A 15947-nucleotide genomic window follows, 5' to 3' on the forward strand; every position below is an offset into this window, starting at 1 on the left:
TTTAAAATAAGAACAGGCACACAAATGAGGATTTTAAGTCTTTCCAGATATTAAAATATACTATAAATATAAATCAAACAGTGTAAAACATTAAGGACAAAATTAATATTTGGCATTACGAGGCAGGGATAATGGCTAAAGTTGAGGAAGTGGGTCTCAAAAGTAAACATAGAGGTGGCAGGAGGGGGTTTTTGGATTTCTGAAATTTCATCAATCTGGGTACTGGTTATACAGGTATGTTAACTCAGCAAAAATGCACTGGGCTACACAATTATGGTTTATGCACTTTCCTGTATATCTAATACATATCTATATATAAGAAAAGCCTAAGCTACTATTACGACGGGAAGACTGGACAAACAACTGGTACCTATGACACGCATTGACCACCAGGGGGCAGACGCTCAACACAGGAGCTACCCTCTGGTGGTCAGTGCACTCCCACAGCCAACCTCCCGCAGTCCCTTTCCCCAGCCAACCGGGGCCCTGATGGGCCCCAATCGGCTGGGAGGGACACCACCCGTGCATGAATTCATGCACTGGGCCTCTAGTCAATATATATTTATATAGCTAATACATATTCTGTACATCTAGGATATATCAATAGAATTTACCAAAAATAAAATAGAACATAGCTTAAACCCTATTCTAATATGCATCTTTAAACCCTTAAGAATGGAAAATAATAAAATCCAAAAGGAAATGCAGTAAAATTTACCTAATCAAAAACTAAATATAAGAATTAATATAAAATGTTTACACCCCATAAAAATCAAACAAAGCACATGTGATGGTGTAGGTTATAGGCACCTAAAAACTTACTAAGGAAGCTCTACGAGATCTTCGGCTCATTGGTTGGTCAAACGGTGGACTGTTTATCTGAAACTTTTCAAGATATCCATCAGGTATTCTGATATCTGCAGGCAGTGATAACCGTTTATTTAAATCCTAAAAAAAATAATAATATTTTTGTAGGTAACTACAAACAGAAAAGGGCATTTGGCTTTTGAATTCATGGGCTAAAATATATTATTTCTTAGTGATATGTAACTGTAAAGTTTTATTGTAGTTACAAAGTTATCTGTATTGATTATATATAACATACTGAATGCAAGCATATTTATTCTAAGCAAAAGTATACAATGCAGTTTTAGAGAAATGGTACTCTGTAACCCAGCTATTTCTGAACTTCTTTCAAAATGGAATTTACCTTGACATTCTTTTATCATATAGTAGGAATTGGCAAAGAGTACCACAAAATGTGATTGGTTTAAATGAACTAACCAAGTAGATACTGTATGATTTTGTATACAACCCAGATACAACTGCAATTTTTTATTATTGCTATATCAATGGACAGAAATAAGCAAAAGGCGTTTCTATTTTGTTTAATTATAGAATATGAACTGGAAAAAACGCGAAAGGGAATCTTGCTTATATTAATCACACCAACTAACATAAATCCTACAAAAATAAATCCCTATTATTCATAACAGTAACAAAACCATGAAACAAAATTGAGATGTATAGAGACTGTATAAATACTTGAGATATATGACTTAAGTATAGAAATATACCATGTTTACAAATGATAAGATTAAATAATAAAGATAATGGCTCTCCATATTCCATATTTTACATAACCCTGGACAAATCATAATAAGATTACTCTTAGAACAAAACACTTAAAATTAATCTAGAAGAATAAGCAGAAATATGCAAAAACATTCTAAAATAAATCAGAGAATGTGTATGTGAGGTGGGGAAATACTGAGAAAGAAATCTTTCCAAATATAAAATACACAATAAAAACAATATAATCAAGACTGTCACCTTTAAGAAAAAAAAATATATAGCTCACTGGAAGAATGAGAAAGTCTAGATATAGATCCTGATAGTAAATAAAATTTTAAAATATATAACAAAGAAAATCATATATCTATAAGGTAAATACAATCAGGAATACTATTTTTATTATTACTGTGACATAAATTATACAGTGATATGAACAGTTATCAAGTTGACCTCAAGAGATAAAAATATTAATTCATCATTTAGGAAACTGATATTGTTTTCCTTAACTGAATCAGAAGCAATCTTTATCAATGAAAATGCAATCAAAAGATACCCTAATCATCATCATCTCAACTCAACAGCACCGAAAAAAAGTTAACAATACATACTCATTTTAAAACATGCCCAATTTTTTTTAGAGAAAACTATTTTAATCGACAGTATTCTGAAGTGATAACATTCATAATCAACTTCTGTCCTCAAGCTTATACATAACATTCACAAAGAAAAGGAAATGAGCTCTTCATTCTTCCACATGGAAAAATAACTTATATGTGCTACAGAGATTAGTAGGTATAATGAACCATAGAGGAAATGATACCCACATTTATAATGTAAGGCAAGAAGAATTGATGCTTATTTTATGTATGTATAACTTATGAAATTTGAAATATTTATAAAATAAAATATAACGTATACAGATGAATCCCAAAACTTAATTAAAATAATATTTTCCAAATAGAGTATTTTACTAATATAACATTCTGATTTCCAGAACTTCCAAAAATTCACATTTCCCTCACAGAGAACCTACACAGTGTTTTGAAAAGTGTTAAATATAATTAATGCATGCTTGCTTTGGGATAGTAGATAATTAGAAAAAAAGAAATACAAAACTATACTTCACTAATGCAGAGAAACAATTTTCTTTCAGGTTTCATTTTCATGAAAATTTTCAAATAGGCATTTAGACTGCTTGATATATACATGTATATTTACACTTACACACACACACACACACACACAGGGGCATAGTTATAGTTATTAATGGTTACCTCCATTGAGATCCGTCTATGTATACGATTTCTAAGACAAACACCTGTAGGTGATTGGACTTCATCAGATGATGTCCCAGAAGCTTGGTCACTCTCACCATCTGATCCCATTTTTAGATTTTCATGAACAATATCTGTATTAGAATATGAAACATTTACTTTGCAAGAGAGGTATTATTACATAATTTATTACTACTACAGCAAGATGTAGATAGCAAACACAAAGAATCATAGCATAAAAAGTCATGTACATTCTGGGTACCATGGTGTGCAGTTAATAGATTGAAAAATACTAGTAAATGTCTTAAAACACTAGTAAGCACTCCTCTTATACTCTCAGATCATGAAAAATTAGGGGAAAACTAACATTCAAGATAATACAAAGGCTGAATAATAAAATTAGAGACTGGAAATAACAATGAGAATTACTGAAGTCAGTTCTCTCATTTTTCAAATCTGGGAACTGAGACTGTGAAAGATTAAATGACTTTCAAAGGCCACACAGCTTATAGGCAAAAACAGAAACCTGGTCTTTTGCTATTATTTAGTTTAGTATTCTTTCCATTAAAATAATGTGCCATTGGCTCCACAGCCAAATGAATTAGTTCTTTATAGTTACTCTTCAAAACTATGCTGATGTGTCATCACTCTGAAGTTTTTCTACTGCTATGCTCACACTGTACCTACTGCACTGAACAGCATTTTGTGGTTCATGTAATTTTACACCAAGCTGTGGATGAGATCCCTGAGGGCAGGATTTGGCTTATTCACTTTTGTATTCCAGGAATTTAACAAAGTGCCTGGAACTTAGAAAGTGCTCAACAAATTCCAATGAATTAAATAATAACTAAAAATCAAGAAATAAACTACATAACTAGGACTTTTTTTTACAAGTGAAATGTTATATAAAAGAAAATGCCAAACAAAAAACAGCATTTTATAATAAATTTGAACTTTCATAAACAATATTTGCTCATAAAAATATGAGAACTGCTTAACAAAAATTAAACGCAAGGATCTCATCCAGTCTTAGAATTCATACATTTCTGTATTTTGCATTACATTCTTGAGAAAATGTATTCACACTAAAACAAAAAAAAAAAAACAGCTGCAAATGGCAATGGTTTTTAAAATATATTGACATGTAATTTAGGAATACAAGTACAGAGGTTTCTGGAAAAATTTTATACTGAGATCTGAACAAAAAATTAACTTGGCAGTAAAAGTCAACGTACTGGAGACTGATTCTTGATCTTAAGATATCTAACATCTGAGGCAACTATTCTTCAAAATCTGAAAATCTAAAGAAAACTTTGAATAAAAATAATACTTTAAATGTATAGCTTAGTTTGCAAGAATGTATGCATAATATCAAGGAAGCAAAAACAGAGAACTGAAAACCCAAAGTTGCTATGCACAAATTGAATGTCACTTTCTTAAGAGGGGCTGCTGATCTTGGTTAAGAAGGTGCTTGGGTTTAGCTGCCACACTGGAATAAAAGATGAAGCCCTGGTATCCAAGCTGCAAGTGAGAGCTTCCTGCAGCAAGGCACAATACTTTCGAAGTGCTACAACTTCAGTAAAGGGCAGTCTTAAAAAACAAATCTGTTCTACTGCACAAAGGCTACAAAGGAGCATATTAATTTCAGACTATAAATAAATATTTGAGTACTCCCTGACTCAACAAAAAAACTGCTCATGTCATTAACAAACAATTGCAGTTCCAACATGAATACTGGTTGATATTTTCATTTCCGAAACAATGCAGGCTTATGTGAAAATTCCACTCATTTGTCATTGGTGTGAGCAACTTTGCTGAATCAGGTAACAGTTTTTAAGTACTAGACGAATATTTATTTCTGAAATTGCTCAAGTTTTGTGCAATTCACAATGTAAAAGCTACAGACAGAAGGCATTTTTTAAATGTAATCTGCATTACTAACATTGTCAACGTCACTCTTTTTTAATTTTTAATTTATTTATTAATTTAAGGGGGAGAGAGGGGAAAGGGACAGAGGAAGAGGGAGAAGGAGAAAGGGCGGAAGAAAGGGTGGGAGAGAGAGGGAGGGAGAGAGCGAAAGAGGGAGGGAGAGAGGAGAAAAGGGAGAAGAAGAAGAGGGAGAGAGAAAACATCAACCTATTGTTCTACTCTCTCTGCACCCATTGGTTGATTCTTATATATGTCCACAACCTTGACTTATCGTAACAAGACAACACTCTAAGTAACTGAACTACCTGTCCAGGACTTAACATCACTTTCTTAAGTTTAGACTTAAGAAACATGATTGTTTTGTATGGCCCCTGAACTAAATATTAAAAACTGTTTTTGCATCTTTAGAGTGCTATTTTAAAAGGAAGAATATGCAACAGAGACCATATGTTGTGCACCTGAAAAACTGACTATCTGGCCCTTGACAGAAAAGGTTTGCCAACTCTTGGTCTATCAGTGGTCGGCAAACTGCGGCAAATACCGACTTCTGCGCATGGGCCACGAAGTTTCAATCACACTGTTCGTGCGCGCCCGCAGGTGGTATTTTGTGGAAGACCCACACTCAAGGGGCCAAAGAGCCGCATGTGGCTCGCCAGCCGCGGTTTGCCGACCACAGGTCTAGACAATTAGCAAAACAATAAATCAAGTCCTGATCTAAAGTGTTTTCCAATTTCTGTGGGGTAAGTACTCCCTCCATACCAACTTCAAGCTACCAACATGACATCATTTAACATGTATTTGGGAAGACATATGTAAAACATTACATAGTATTTTGACTATATATATACAATAGAAATGAATAACCCCCAAAACACTGGTAATTTAGTAAAGTACAATAAAGTAATTAGGAAATAATTATTTAAGTATTCATTCCCATTGTTTTCCATTTAGCTTACCTAATTGTAAGTTTGTATAATTTAAATTTTACTAATGGCTATGTTTAACAATCAACTTGTAAAATTCCTGAAAATTTAACAGTCATCTGTCATGAACTAGTGTGAATCAACTCCAAACATCATAGGGTTATACCTCTAATGATAAAGGCCACACAATTCTCATAAATAAAAACCTTCCAAAATTAACGAAATACATGAAGAAATAATCTACCAAGGCAAGAGTAAGCAGCAGACAAGAGCCCTCAGAAACTTCAGTAAATATAATTGTCATAAGACTACAAAATAATTACACTTAGTTATTTTAGAATAAAAACATAATACGCCACCACCAAACAAAGACCAGAGAAATAAACAGAACCTTGCAAGTATACATTTTTCCTAGATATTTAAAATGATAGTAACATAAGAATAACAAATCAGGTGTTAATCATATATACTAATTATTGTACTGGGTTATCATATGGTGATAATCTGGAGTTACCAGGTATAACCCTAAATTAAGCATCACCTCAAGCTACCATATCTTTAAATCTTGCATACACCTCTCAAGGATGTTGGTTTCTTCATGGTGGACAGATTTTCAAATGTTACTCCTCTGTAGTGTCAGTGCTACTACTCTCTAGAAGAGCGGTTCTCAACCTGTGGGTCGCGACCCCATTGGGGGTCGAATGACCCTTTCACAGGGGTCGCCTAAGACCATCGGAAAACACATATATAATTATATATTGTTTTTGTGATTAATCACTATGTTTTAATTATGTTCAATTTGTAACAATGAAATTGGGGGTCACCACAACATGAGGAACTGTAGTAAAGGGTCGCGGCATTAGGAAGGTTGAGAACCACTGCTCTAGAACCTTCTATTTTTCTGCTCTCTCTCTTATTCTCAACTTGATTTTTATCTTACAAGACAAATCAGATAATGCAAGACACATCAGATAATAAAGGCTGGCTAACTTCCATATACCTAAAACCTATTAGCTATGAACACGCGACCTACAGTAAGAAAGTTAAAAAAAAAAAACCAACCAAAAGACTAGACAAATAATTAAATTACCTAATCTGCTTCCATTTCTGGGCATTGCCATGAAGGAGCCAAGGCTTCCTCCAATAACACTATGTGGTCTCCGCAATGGGGGCTTCTTGAAGGACCCTGTGTACTGGTGTAGGAAGGAATGCATGCTGTGAGAGGTTGGAGGCCTGCCATTCTTCACAATAGGCTCTGTGGTTCACAGCATCCAAAAATCATTCCATTAACAGCCCAAAGTCCAGGATCACATGAAAAGAATTGAGAAAGCAAAACAGAAAACAAAAGTTATAACAGAGATCATTACATTTAACGTCATTTCTTTGGCTATCGATACAAAGTACTAGAATTAAAATAATTTATATGAAAAATACTTACAGAAAATACTGATTTGAAATTGGCTTAGTATTGATCTATTTCTTATATAGTCAAAATTATTTAGCAATAACCACACTACTATAATCTATAGATTTTTGATCCATTTGCTTATTTTAATATATCTCAAGACTATTTCCACACCATTCCTATATTTACTGATTGCCTATTGCATGCTGTAGATTGTAGAAGATGAAAAAACACGGCCCTGGCAAGAAGGAACTTATATCCCTATTTGGTAAATGTTCAAAAAAGCATGTCAGTTAGTGAATAAAACAGAAATACTTAAGTACATACAGCTCAATGCAGAGGTTCTAAAATTTATTACCTCAAATTTGGGATTTTTAATATAGTTTAAAATCACAGACAAATAAACCAAGCAGAAACATTTTTAAATTCTTAAAAGTTTTTTAATTATAAGTAGGGGAAAATCCTGCTTTGTAATATTTACAGGGAATCTCATGACTCCTTCCCACCTCCAAAAATGAGTTCTGATATAGGTTAAGAACATGATGAAGTCTTCTGCAACAAACCATTAGTCTTTCATATTAGAATTATGTTTTTACTGACATAGTCAAGGAATTTAAAAAGGAAATGGTCTTCTCTGAATATCTTCTCTTCTAAAATGAAGCCAGCTCTTCTTTTGTAGCTGATAATCTGGAATAAGGGATTTCCCTACCTGTAAAGGATATCAGACACCAAGAACAAGTTGGCGGGAGCGGGGGCTTAGATTTATAGAACAAACTAAAGTACAGGCCTAGGGAAAATGAAACATTGAGACCACCTGGCCTGCCCCTCTACTGATAACGGCTGCCTAAAAGAAGAGCGGAGAGGGAGGATGAGGCAGAAGGGTCCTCGAGGCTCACACAAGGCCCAAGTCATCAAATATGGATAGAACACCAGACTGGAGGCAGAGAACATACCCAACTAGTTATAGAGAAAATCTGTCCAAAGTGTCCCATAGACTCTACATTCCTTGGCAGTAGCTGGGCTGATCAAAAATTTGAGGATCTTATCCAGCCGGTGTGGCTCAGGGATTGAGTATCGACCCAAGAGCCAATAAGTAACTGGTTCCATTTCTGGGTTGCAGGCTCAATCCTCAGAAGGGGGTGTGCAGGAGGTAGCTCTCATATCAATGTTTGGAGGTAGCTCTCATATCAATGTTTCTATCTCTTTATCCCTCTCCCTTCCTCTCTCTAAAATCAATAAAAACATATTTTTTAAAAAAGAATTTTGGGATCTTTACATAAACCTAGTAAGAGAATCAATGATTTAATAATGAATGGGGAGGGGTATCTAATATAAATGCATAAATTAGTTGCAAAAACTGTGGGATACAAGCTAGAACACCTAAGAAAATTTTTCTCTTTCTGGGTTATAAGATTTCAGATGTGGAGTAATAAAATATATAAATATTCTGTCAACAAACAACATTTGTTTTAGATGCTCTGTAAAGCTGTCCTGGGGAACATGCTTTATAGTCCTAGTGAATATAGCTAAAAAAATGAAGATCATAAATACATTCAATTATTCAGGGGATATTTATTGTGTACCTACCATGTGACAAGCAATATTACAAGCCCTGGACATCAAGAAGTAAACAAAACAAGTAAGATGCTACTCTTTGAAACTATAAAATTTAATGGAGGTAAAGACAGGTAAGAAACTAATAAGAAAAATATTAGATACTGATAAGCAATATGCAAAAGATTAAAATAAAGAGATGTGATAGAAAATAAATGATTAGCTATTTTACACTAGCTATTGAGGAAAGTTCTCTCTGCAGAGGTATTTTTTTTAACAGAGATAAAAATGCAAGAAAGAGCCAGTCATGAGAAGATGGGTGAGTGGTGGGTTAGTCTGGTATTAGAAGCAGTTATGGTAACTTTGAAGCAGGTAGTAATATATCTAATTCATGTTTTTAAAACCCCACTCTGAGGAATCAGGGCCAGTGGGGGGTAAGGAGGAGGAATGAATATAAAGGGGTAGTATGAAAGGGATCTCTGGCAACGGAATAGCTTCTTTATCCTGATTACAGTGGTAGTTATACGAAACTACCCATGTGATAAAATGACATAGAACTTACTCAGACTTTAATTCAATGCTACTTTCCTGGGTTTGATAACCTATACTAACAATAGAGGAATATGCAAATTGTCCGGGATGCCATCACAGTAACAGTAACGACCGAACAGCAGGCTGGCAGGCTGTGTGGGGTGACCAGGCTGGCAGGGGGGTTAGTGAGGGACAACCAAACAACTGAACAGCAGGCTGCATGGGGCAACCAGGCTGGCAGGGGGGTTAGTGAGGGACGACCAAATGACTGAACAGCAGGCTGCATGGGGAGACCAGGCCAGCAGGGGAGGGTAGTTGGGGGTGACCAGGCCGGCAGAGGAGGGAAGTTGGGGGCGACCAGGCCAGCGGGGGAGGGGGGGCAGTTAGGGGCGACCAGGCCGGCAGAGGGGAGCAGTTGGGGGCAACCAGGCCAACAGGGGAGGCAGTAAGGGGCTACTAGGCCAACAGGGGGACAGTTGGGGGCAACCAGGCCGGCGGGGGGCGGGGGGGGCAGTTAGGGGCGATCAGGCAGGCGAACAGTTAGGAGCCAGTGGTCCCAGATTGTAAGAGGGATGTCTGACTGCTGGTTTAGGCCCGATCTCAAGGACTGGGCCTAAACCGGCAGTGAGACATCCCCCAAGGGGTCCTGGATTGGAAAGGGTGCAGGCTGGGCTGAGGGGACCAACCCCCCCGCCCCCCGGGCATGAATTTTGTGCACCGGGCCTCTAGTGTTCTATAGTTATGGAAGATGTAACCAAAGGGGAGAACTGAGAGAAGGGTATAAGGGACCTCTCTGGACTACCTTTGCAACTTCCTTTGAATCTATATTTATTAAAAGTAAAAATTTTTAACTTTATTCTGGTTACTGCTGGAGAACAGATGACAGAATCAACAGAAGGGAAACAGAAGAAGACTATTACAGTACCCTAAGCAATAAATAATGGTGGCAGAATTGGAAAATGGAAAGAATCGAGCAGCCTTAGGATGTATTATAAACTAGAGGCCCGGTGCATGGATTCGCAATCCGGAACTCCTCAGGGGATGTCAGACTGTCAGTTTTGGCCCGATCACTGCAGGCCAGGCCGAGGGACCCCGCAGGTGCATGAATCCATGCACTGGGCCTCTAGTATGCATGTAAGATCTTTGGTTAATCTCTCCCTGCCCTTCTCTCTTCTCTCCCCCTTCCCTCTGAGATTCATCAGTCTGTTCCATGTTTTCATGCCTGTGCGTTGAGCATCTGCCCCCTGGTGGTCAAGTGTGCTTCATAGCTACTGGTTGAATGATCCAACGGTCGCTTAGGCTTTTATATGAATAGATAGGCAGAACCAAAAGGCCAGCAGACAAGGCTGCAAAATTACTTTCACATATACTCTTCCACCCAGCTTTTAGTGAGGATCAATATTAAAAACATCTATCCAAAGAATACTTTTTAAATCTTCAGCAGAGCAACTATTAAAAATATAAAATATGATATGTGAAAGAACAATAATTGGACTCGTAACAAGTATATAAATGGCAACATTAATTGTGAGCTTTTCAAAGTTATTTATATAGCAATTAATTGGCAAGCTTCACTAGCAGAGGAGGGGAGTACAGAAAGGTAGAGGAGAGAAAAGAATCAAGGATAATTGCTGAATTTTTAGCTTTAAGTTATTTTCAGGCTAAAGTGAGGAAAGTTGGAATAGAAGCAGATTTTGGGAGAAGAAAATGAAAAGAATTCTGGTTTGGTTATATTACATCTGACACTCCTATTAGACATCTCTATGTATAAGCTAAGCAGGCATCTGAATATGAATCTAGTGATCCAGATTAAGAGATACAGATTTAGGAGCTGACAGTCAGCATACACACATGCTGAAAGCATAGGACTGGATGAGGTCACCTAAGGACAGTGTACAGAGATGAGAATGGGAGCCATGAGAGAAATCATAAAATATTCTAATATTTCCAGATTATGACAGCACTTAACTGAAACAGTTCAATAATCTATTTTTAAAAGCAATGGAAACCTTTACAACATTGTATAAAGTAAAATAAGTCAGACACAAAAGGACAAAACACTGTTATGATTCCACTTATATGATGTACCTTGAATAGGCAAATTCATAGACAGGAAGAAAGTAGAAGAGTGGTTACCAGGGGTTAAGGGGAGGAGATAATGAGGAGTTGTTTAATGGGTACAGAGTTTCAGTTTGGGATGATGAAAAGGTTCTGGAGATGGACAAGTGTTGATGGTTGCACAATAATGTGAATGCCATTAAAATTGTATACTTCAAAATGATTAAAATAGTAAATTATATGTTATGTATATTTTACCATTATATTTTTTAAAAAGTAATGGAAATCTATATGAAAAACCACAGTAAATATATTAGTTCCAACTAAGGCTTTCCAATGATTTCTACATTGTAACATAGCAATCAGTATGATTCCATTGAGAAATTTATTTGGCATCTTACTTATTTGGATCTTCCGATGATGTGAACTATTATGATCTGGAACATTCTATTTCTTAGCCCACTACACTTCCTATTCCCAATCCAGTTCTTTTAAACACTTTTATTAACCTCATCCTATTCCAGACCGTACATAAATACAAGAGCTTGGTGCTGTTAATCTCATTCTATCATGGACTTTGTGCTGTTGGTAGGAATCAGCCCTACTTACAACCCTCTATCATCACTTTTGTCAAACACTAACTGTGACTGCTACCATGTATCAGATCAACAGGAGAAAGAAACCTGGGAATAAGAAGAAAGGCTCATAATATTAATTTATTTATGAAAAATTAATCTGACAGCTTTTAAAAAATTTATATATTCAATACCTTCTCAGTTACCAAAAATTTAATTCTGATGTGCTCAGAATTCTTTCTCCTTGCAGGTACTTTAAAAAATGTTTGTTATACTTTAATTTAAAAAATGTTTAAATTTGTGCAAAATTTTCATTTCATATTTAGGAAAAATTGTATTGAGTTAAAGCCAGTATGCTTAAATTAACCAAGTTTGCAAACTGTCAACTTATTTTTAACATACTAAATAAAAATTCAAGATTTCTCTTCCCTGGATTCAATCTACCTATTAATGTGCAAACTACCAGCTTATCTAGACAGGCGCTCTAGTGTGAACTATAATTATATTAAACATTTCTGAGTTAAAGTCTAAAATGACTAAATGACCAAAATGACAGAAATAATATATCAAATTCTATTTGGTTGGAGGTAGAATATGTATGAGTGACAGTATATGTGCACATATGAATAACCAAATGCATCATAATTTTTCCAAGATTTTTATACTATTATCCCCATGTCCTCCATTCAATTTGTTCTAGAGTATGCATGAGAACCACCTACCTATATGTAATGCAAAAGTTAACAGGATTGTGCTCATGAATGTGACTGAACAAGATACAGGAGATCAAATACAGGTTCAAAGTCAGTTTACGTAGGGAAATTATAAACTAATTCATCCTCCTCCCAAAGTTGGCATTGCCACTACATGGGTATTAAACAAAGCTCACTTGCTTCACAAACTGGTTATATTGTATGTGAGAAGATCATTTAAAGAGGATTCATTAAACCATGTTCAGAAGTGGACTGTGTGTGTCATCTATTTTAGGAACTTTTTATGCTCTAAGATAAACTCCATAACGTAAGAATATGATGGAACCAACTATCAGGAACTGATAGATGACCAAAAAGGTAGAGAATCTTTGTCAAAGCTCTTGATTAAATCTATGTGCTGTTACACATAGGTAAGAAGAAACAGCAGATTATAACTCAGAGATAGCCTATGTTACCAGCAAGCTCTGCAACTCAAAAGGAATCAGTGTCTATTATGACATCTTCAAGTATTATTTCAAGTAACTTGGGCTAAGAGGGAAACGCAAGAGAGTTACTATTTTCCTTCATTACTACCTGTTAAAGTTATTATAATAAAACAAAGTGTTAATAAACAATATGTACTACTGAAAAAAATATTTCCAATGTTTCACTATGTTGTAATTTAAGAATGTTTTACAACATTTACACATAAATATCCCACAAAATTTGCAATTAATATAAAATGTTAATTAGCTATATTGCACATAATATAAATGTGTCCCAAAAAGCATCCATCAAAATATATACTGTGCTTATTTTACTTCTGCACATCACTGGAAAATAGCTGGCAAGATTCTTCAATCATAAGAATGAATGGGCCCCGTCCCCCACGCCGGCCCCGCCCGGAAGCTTCGGTGGAGCGGCCCCACATGGAGCTCAAGACCCCCTCCTCGGATGCCACCACTGCGCCCGCTGCGCTCTTCGCCTGGGGTGCAAATAGCTATGGGCAACTTGGCCTTGGTCATAAGGAAGACGTGTTTTTGCCCCAACAACTAAATGACTTCTGTAAACCTGTGTGTGTCAGGAGGATCGCGGGAGGAGGGGGCCACTCTGCTGTTGTCACAGATGGAGGAAGCCTTTTCGTTTGTGGCCTGAACAAAGATGGGCAATTGGGGCTTGTTCACACGGAGGATGTCCTATATTTTACACCCTGCAAATCCATCATTGGCTGTCCCATCCAACAGATGGCCTGTGGCTGGGACTTCACCATTATTCTCACAGAAAATGGTCAGGTTCTATCGTGTGGATCCAACTCCTTTGGCCAATTAGGAGTTCCTCATGGGCCTGGAAGATGTGTGGTTCCCCAGGCCATTGAGCTCCTGAGAGAGGAGGTTGTTAGTATTGCTGCTGGACTGAGGCATGCGTTAGCTGCTACAGCAAGTGGCATCGTGTTCCAGTGGGGAACTGGTTTGGCATCATCTGGACGGCGGTTGTGCCCTGGGCAGACCCTCCCACTGTTCTTGACAGCAAAGGAACCAAGCAGAGTGCCAGGCCTAGAGAATTTTAAAGCAATCTGTGTTGTTGCTGGGTCAGATCACTCAGCTTCATTGGCAGAAACTGGCAAGGTGTTTACCTGGGGCCGAGCAGACTATGGTCAACTAGGGAGGGAGTTGGAGTCTGAGGAAGACTGGAGACGAGAAAAACAGGGTTCGCCCCTCCCCTGCTCGAGACCATGGGAGAGCACGCCTTCGTCTCTGCACTGCTTAACTGGAGCAACTGAGATCTCCTGTGGCTCAGGACATAATCTGGCAGTGATTGGGGGGGCGTGCTACTCCTGGGGCTGGAACAAGCACGGCATGTGCGGGGACGGCAGCGAAGCCGATGTCCAAGCCCCAAAGCCTGTGCAGGCTCTGCAGTCGTCACCAGGACTCCTTGTGGGCTGTGGGGCTGGCCACTCCCTGGCCCTCTGCCAGCTGCCAGCCCTCCCTTCCCCAGATGCCAGCGAGGACGCCAAATCTCAGGAAGCCACGGACAAAGCAACGGGAAGGAAAGACAACCAGGACCATCTACCCAAAGCCACCCTGACAGGTGCAGAGATGGGGGGCTTGTGACCGTTTAATCAAGTGTCTGTCCCCCCTCAAAAAAAAAAAAAAATGAACGCACTGGGCTTAATAAGAATTCAAAGAGAGCCTGAGAGAATGAAAAATTTTGTTCCTGGAAAGAGTAAAAGTTAAGACATTATAAAACCATCTTTGAGATTTGACCCAAATGCAAAATGTTTCCCTCTTAAATTTAAGTAAATTACATTAAAAATTATTTTAAATTTTCTAAAATATTCATGTATAACTCCTCTCCCATATTACAGAGTCACATAACCTTAAGTAAATAATGACCCTTTGGAGGAAAAGAGATACACTGAATATTGGGTAGAATAAATTACTTACCCAGAGTCATACAACTAATAAGTGTGTTAGTACACCCCAAATTCTAACCCATGAGTTTTAACTTAAAGTCCAGACAGAGCCTTTTCCATTTTCTTGTTGTCTCCCACAACAAGTACATTTGCATTCAGCTGAAGGGGGTAAGGATATCCATGCTTTCACCCACTACCACAAATCTCTCATGGAATAATTTCAGGCACAGACATAGAAGGCTTACCAAAGAATCTTCATACCACAACAGCGGCAGAAATTACTGAAAGCTCCTTTCTGATTGTATAATGACTTCCATAGGAATAGTTCAGTTTTGAGTATGTAGTCTTATTCTATAAATTTTAGCAGGAATTTGCATTTTAATCCACTCAATTTAACAAGCTCTTTTTATATCTACATCTGGGTACTACTTTACATTATAAAAAGAACTGTCAAATGTGTGAAACATTATATGCCTATCTACTATAAGTGCCCTCAATACTAAGGCAGATTCTATGGTAAATATAAAATAAGAAAACAGTAAGATTCACTTATGTAATGAACTTTGTCTTCCTTTTTTTGTTGTTGTTGATTTCAGAGAAGAAGGGAGAGGGAGAGAGAGACAGAAACATCAATGATGAGAGAGAATCATTGATCAGCTGCCTCCTGCATGCCCAATACTGGGGATCGAGCCCCACCCTGGGCATGTGCCCATGAACAGAATCAAACCCAGGACCTTTCAGTCTATAGGCTGATGCTCTATCCACTGAGCCAAACAGGCTAGGGCTGAACTTTGTCTTCTAATAGTCAACATGCATACATACAGTTATAAACTATAATGAAGCCTCAAACAGAAATTTCACATTCTTACTATGCACTTTTAAGCTGTTTTAACAGGTTACAAGAATAACAAAAATACTTAAACTTTAATTTAAAAATAGTTACTTAACTAGGATATTATTATACAAGGTATTCTTATTTAAGAACCAATAAAAATGGAAAGATAAATGGGACAGAATT

General features: G+C 37.1%; 1 protein-coding gene and 1 pseudogene across 1 annotated transcript in view; one reads left to right on the forward strand and one right to left on the reverse strand.

Moving 5' to 3' along the window:
• CDK17 (cyclin dependent kinase 17) overlaps positions 1-15947 on the reverse strand; it is an 88727-nt gene that overhangs the window by 30786 nt on the left and 41994 nt on the right. Inside the window, exons 3-5 of the mRNA XM_070410861.1 lie at positions 6792-6956; positions 2850-2983; positions 823-948 (exon numbers count right to left, since the gene is read on the reverse strand). Of these exons, the coding sequence (XP_070266962.1) occupies positions 823-948; positions 2850-2983; positions 6792-6956 (425 nt within the window). The remainder of the gene's footprint in view (positions 1-822; positions 949-2849; positions 2984-6791; positions 6957-15947) is intronic.
• Positions 13446-14635, forward strand: LOC139005422 (secretion-regulating guanine nucleotide exchange factor pseudogene; annotated as a pseudogene).

This window comes from Myotis yumanensis, unplaced genomic scaffold (assembly GCF_028538775.1).
Source record: "Myotis yumanensis isolate MYYU_CA2020_CCGP unplaced genomic scaffold, mMyoYum1.0.hap1 SCAF_3, whole genome shotgun sequence".
Lineage (NCBI taxonomy): Eukaryota > Metazoa > Chordata > Mammalia > Chiroptera > Vespertilionidae > Myotis > Myotis yumanensis.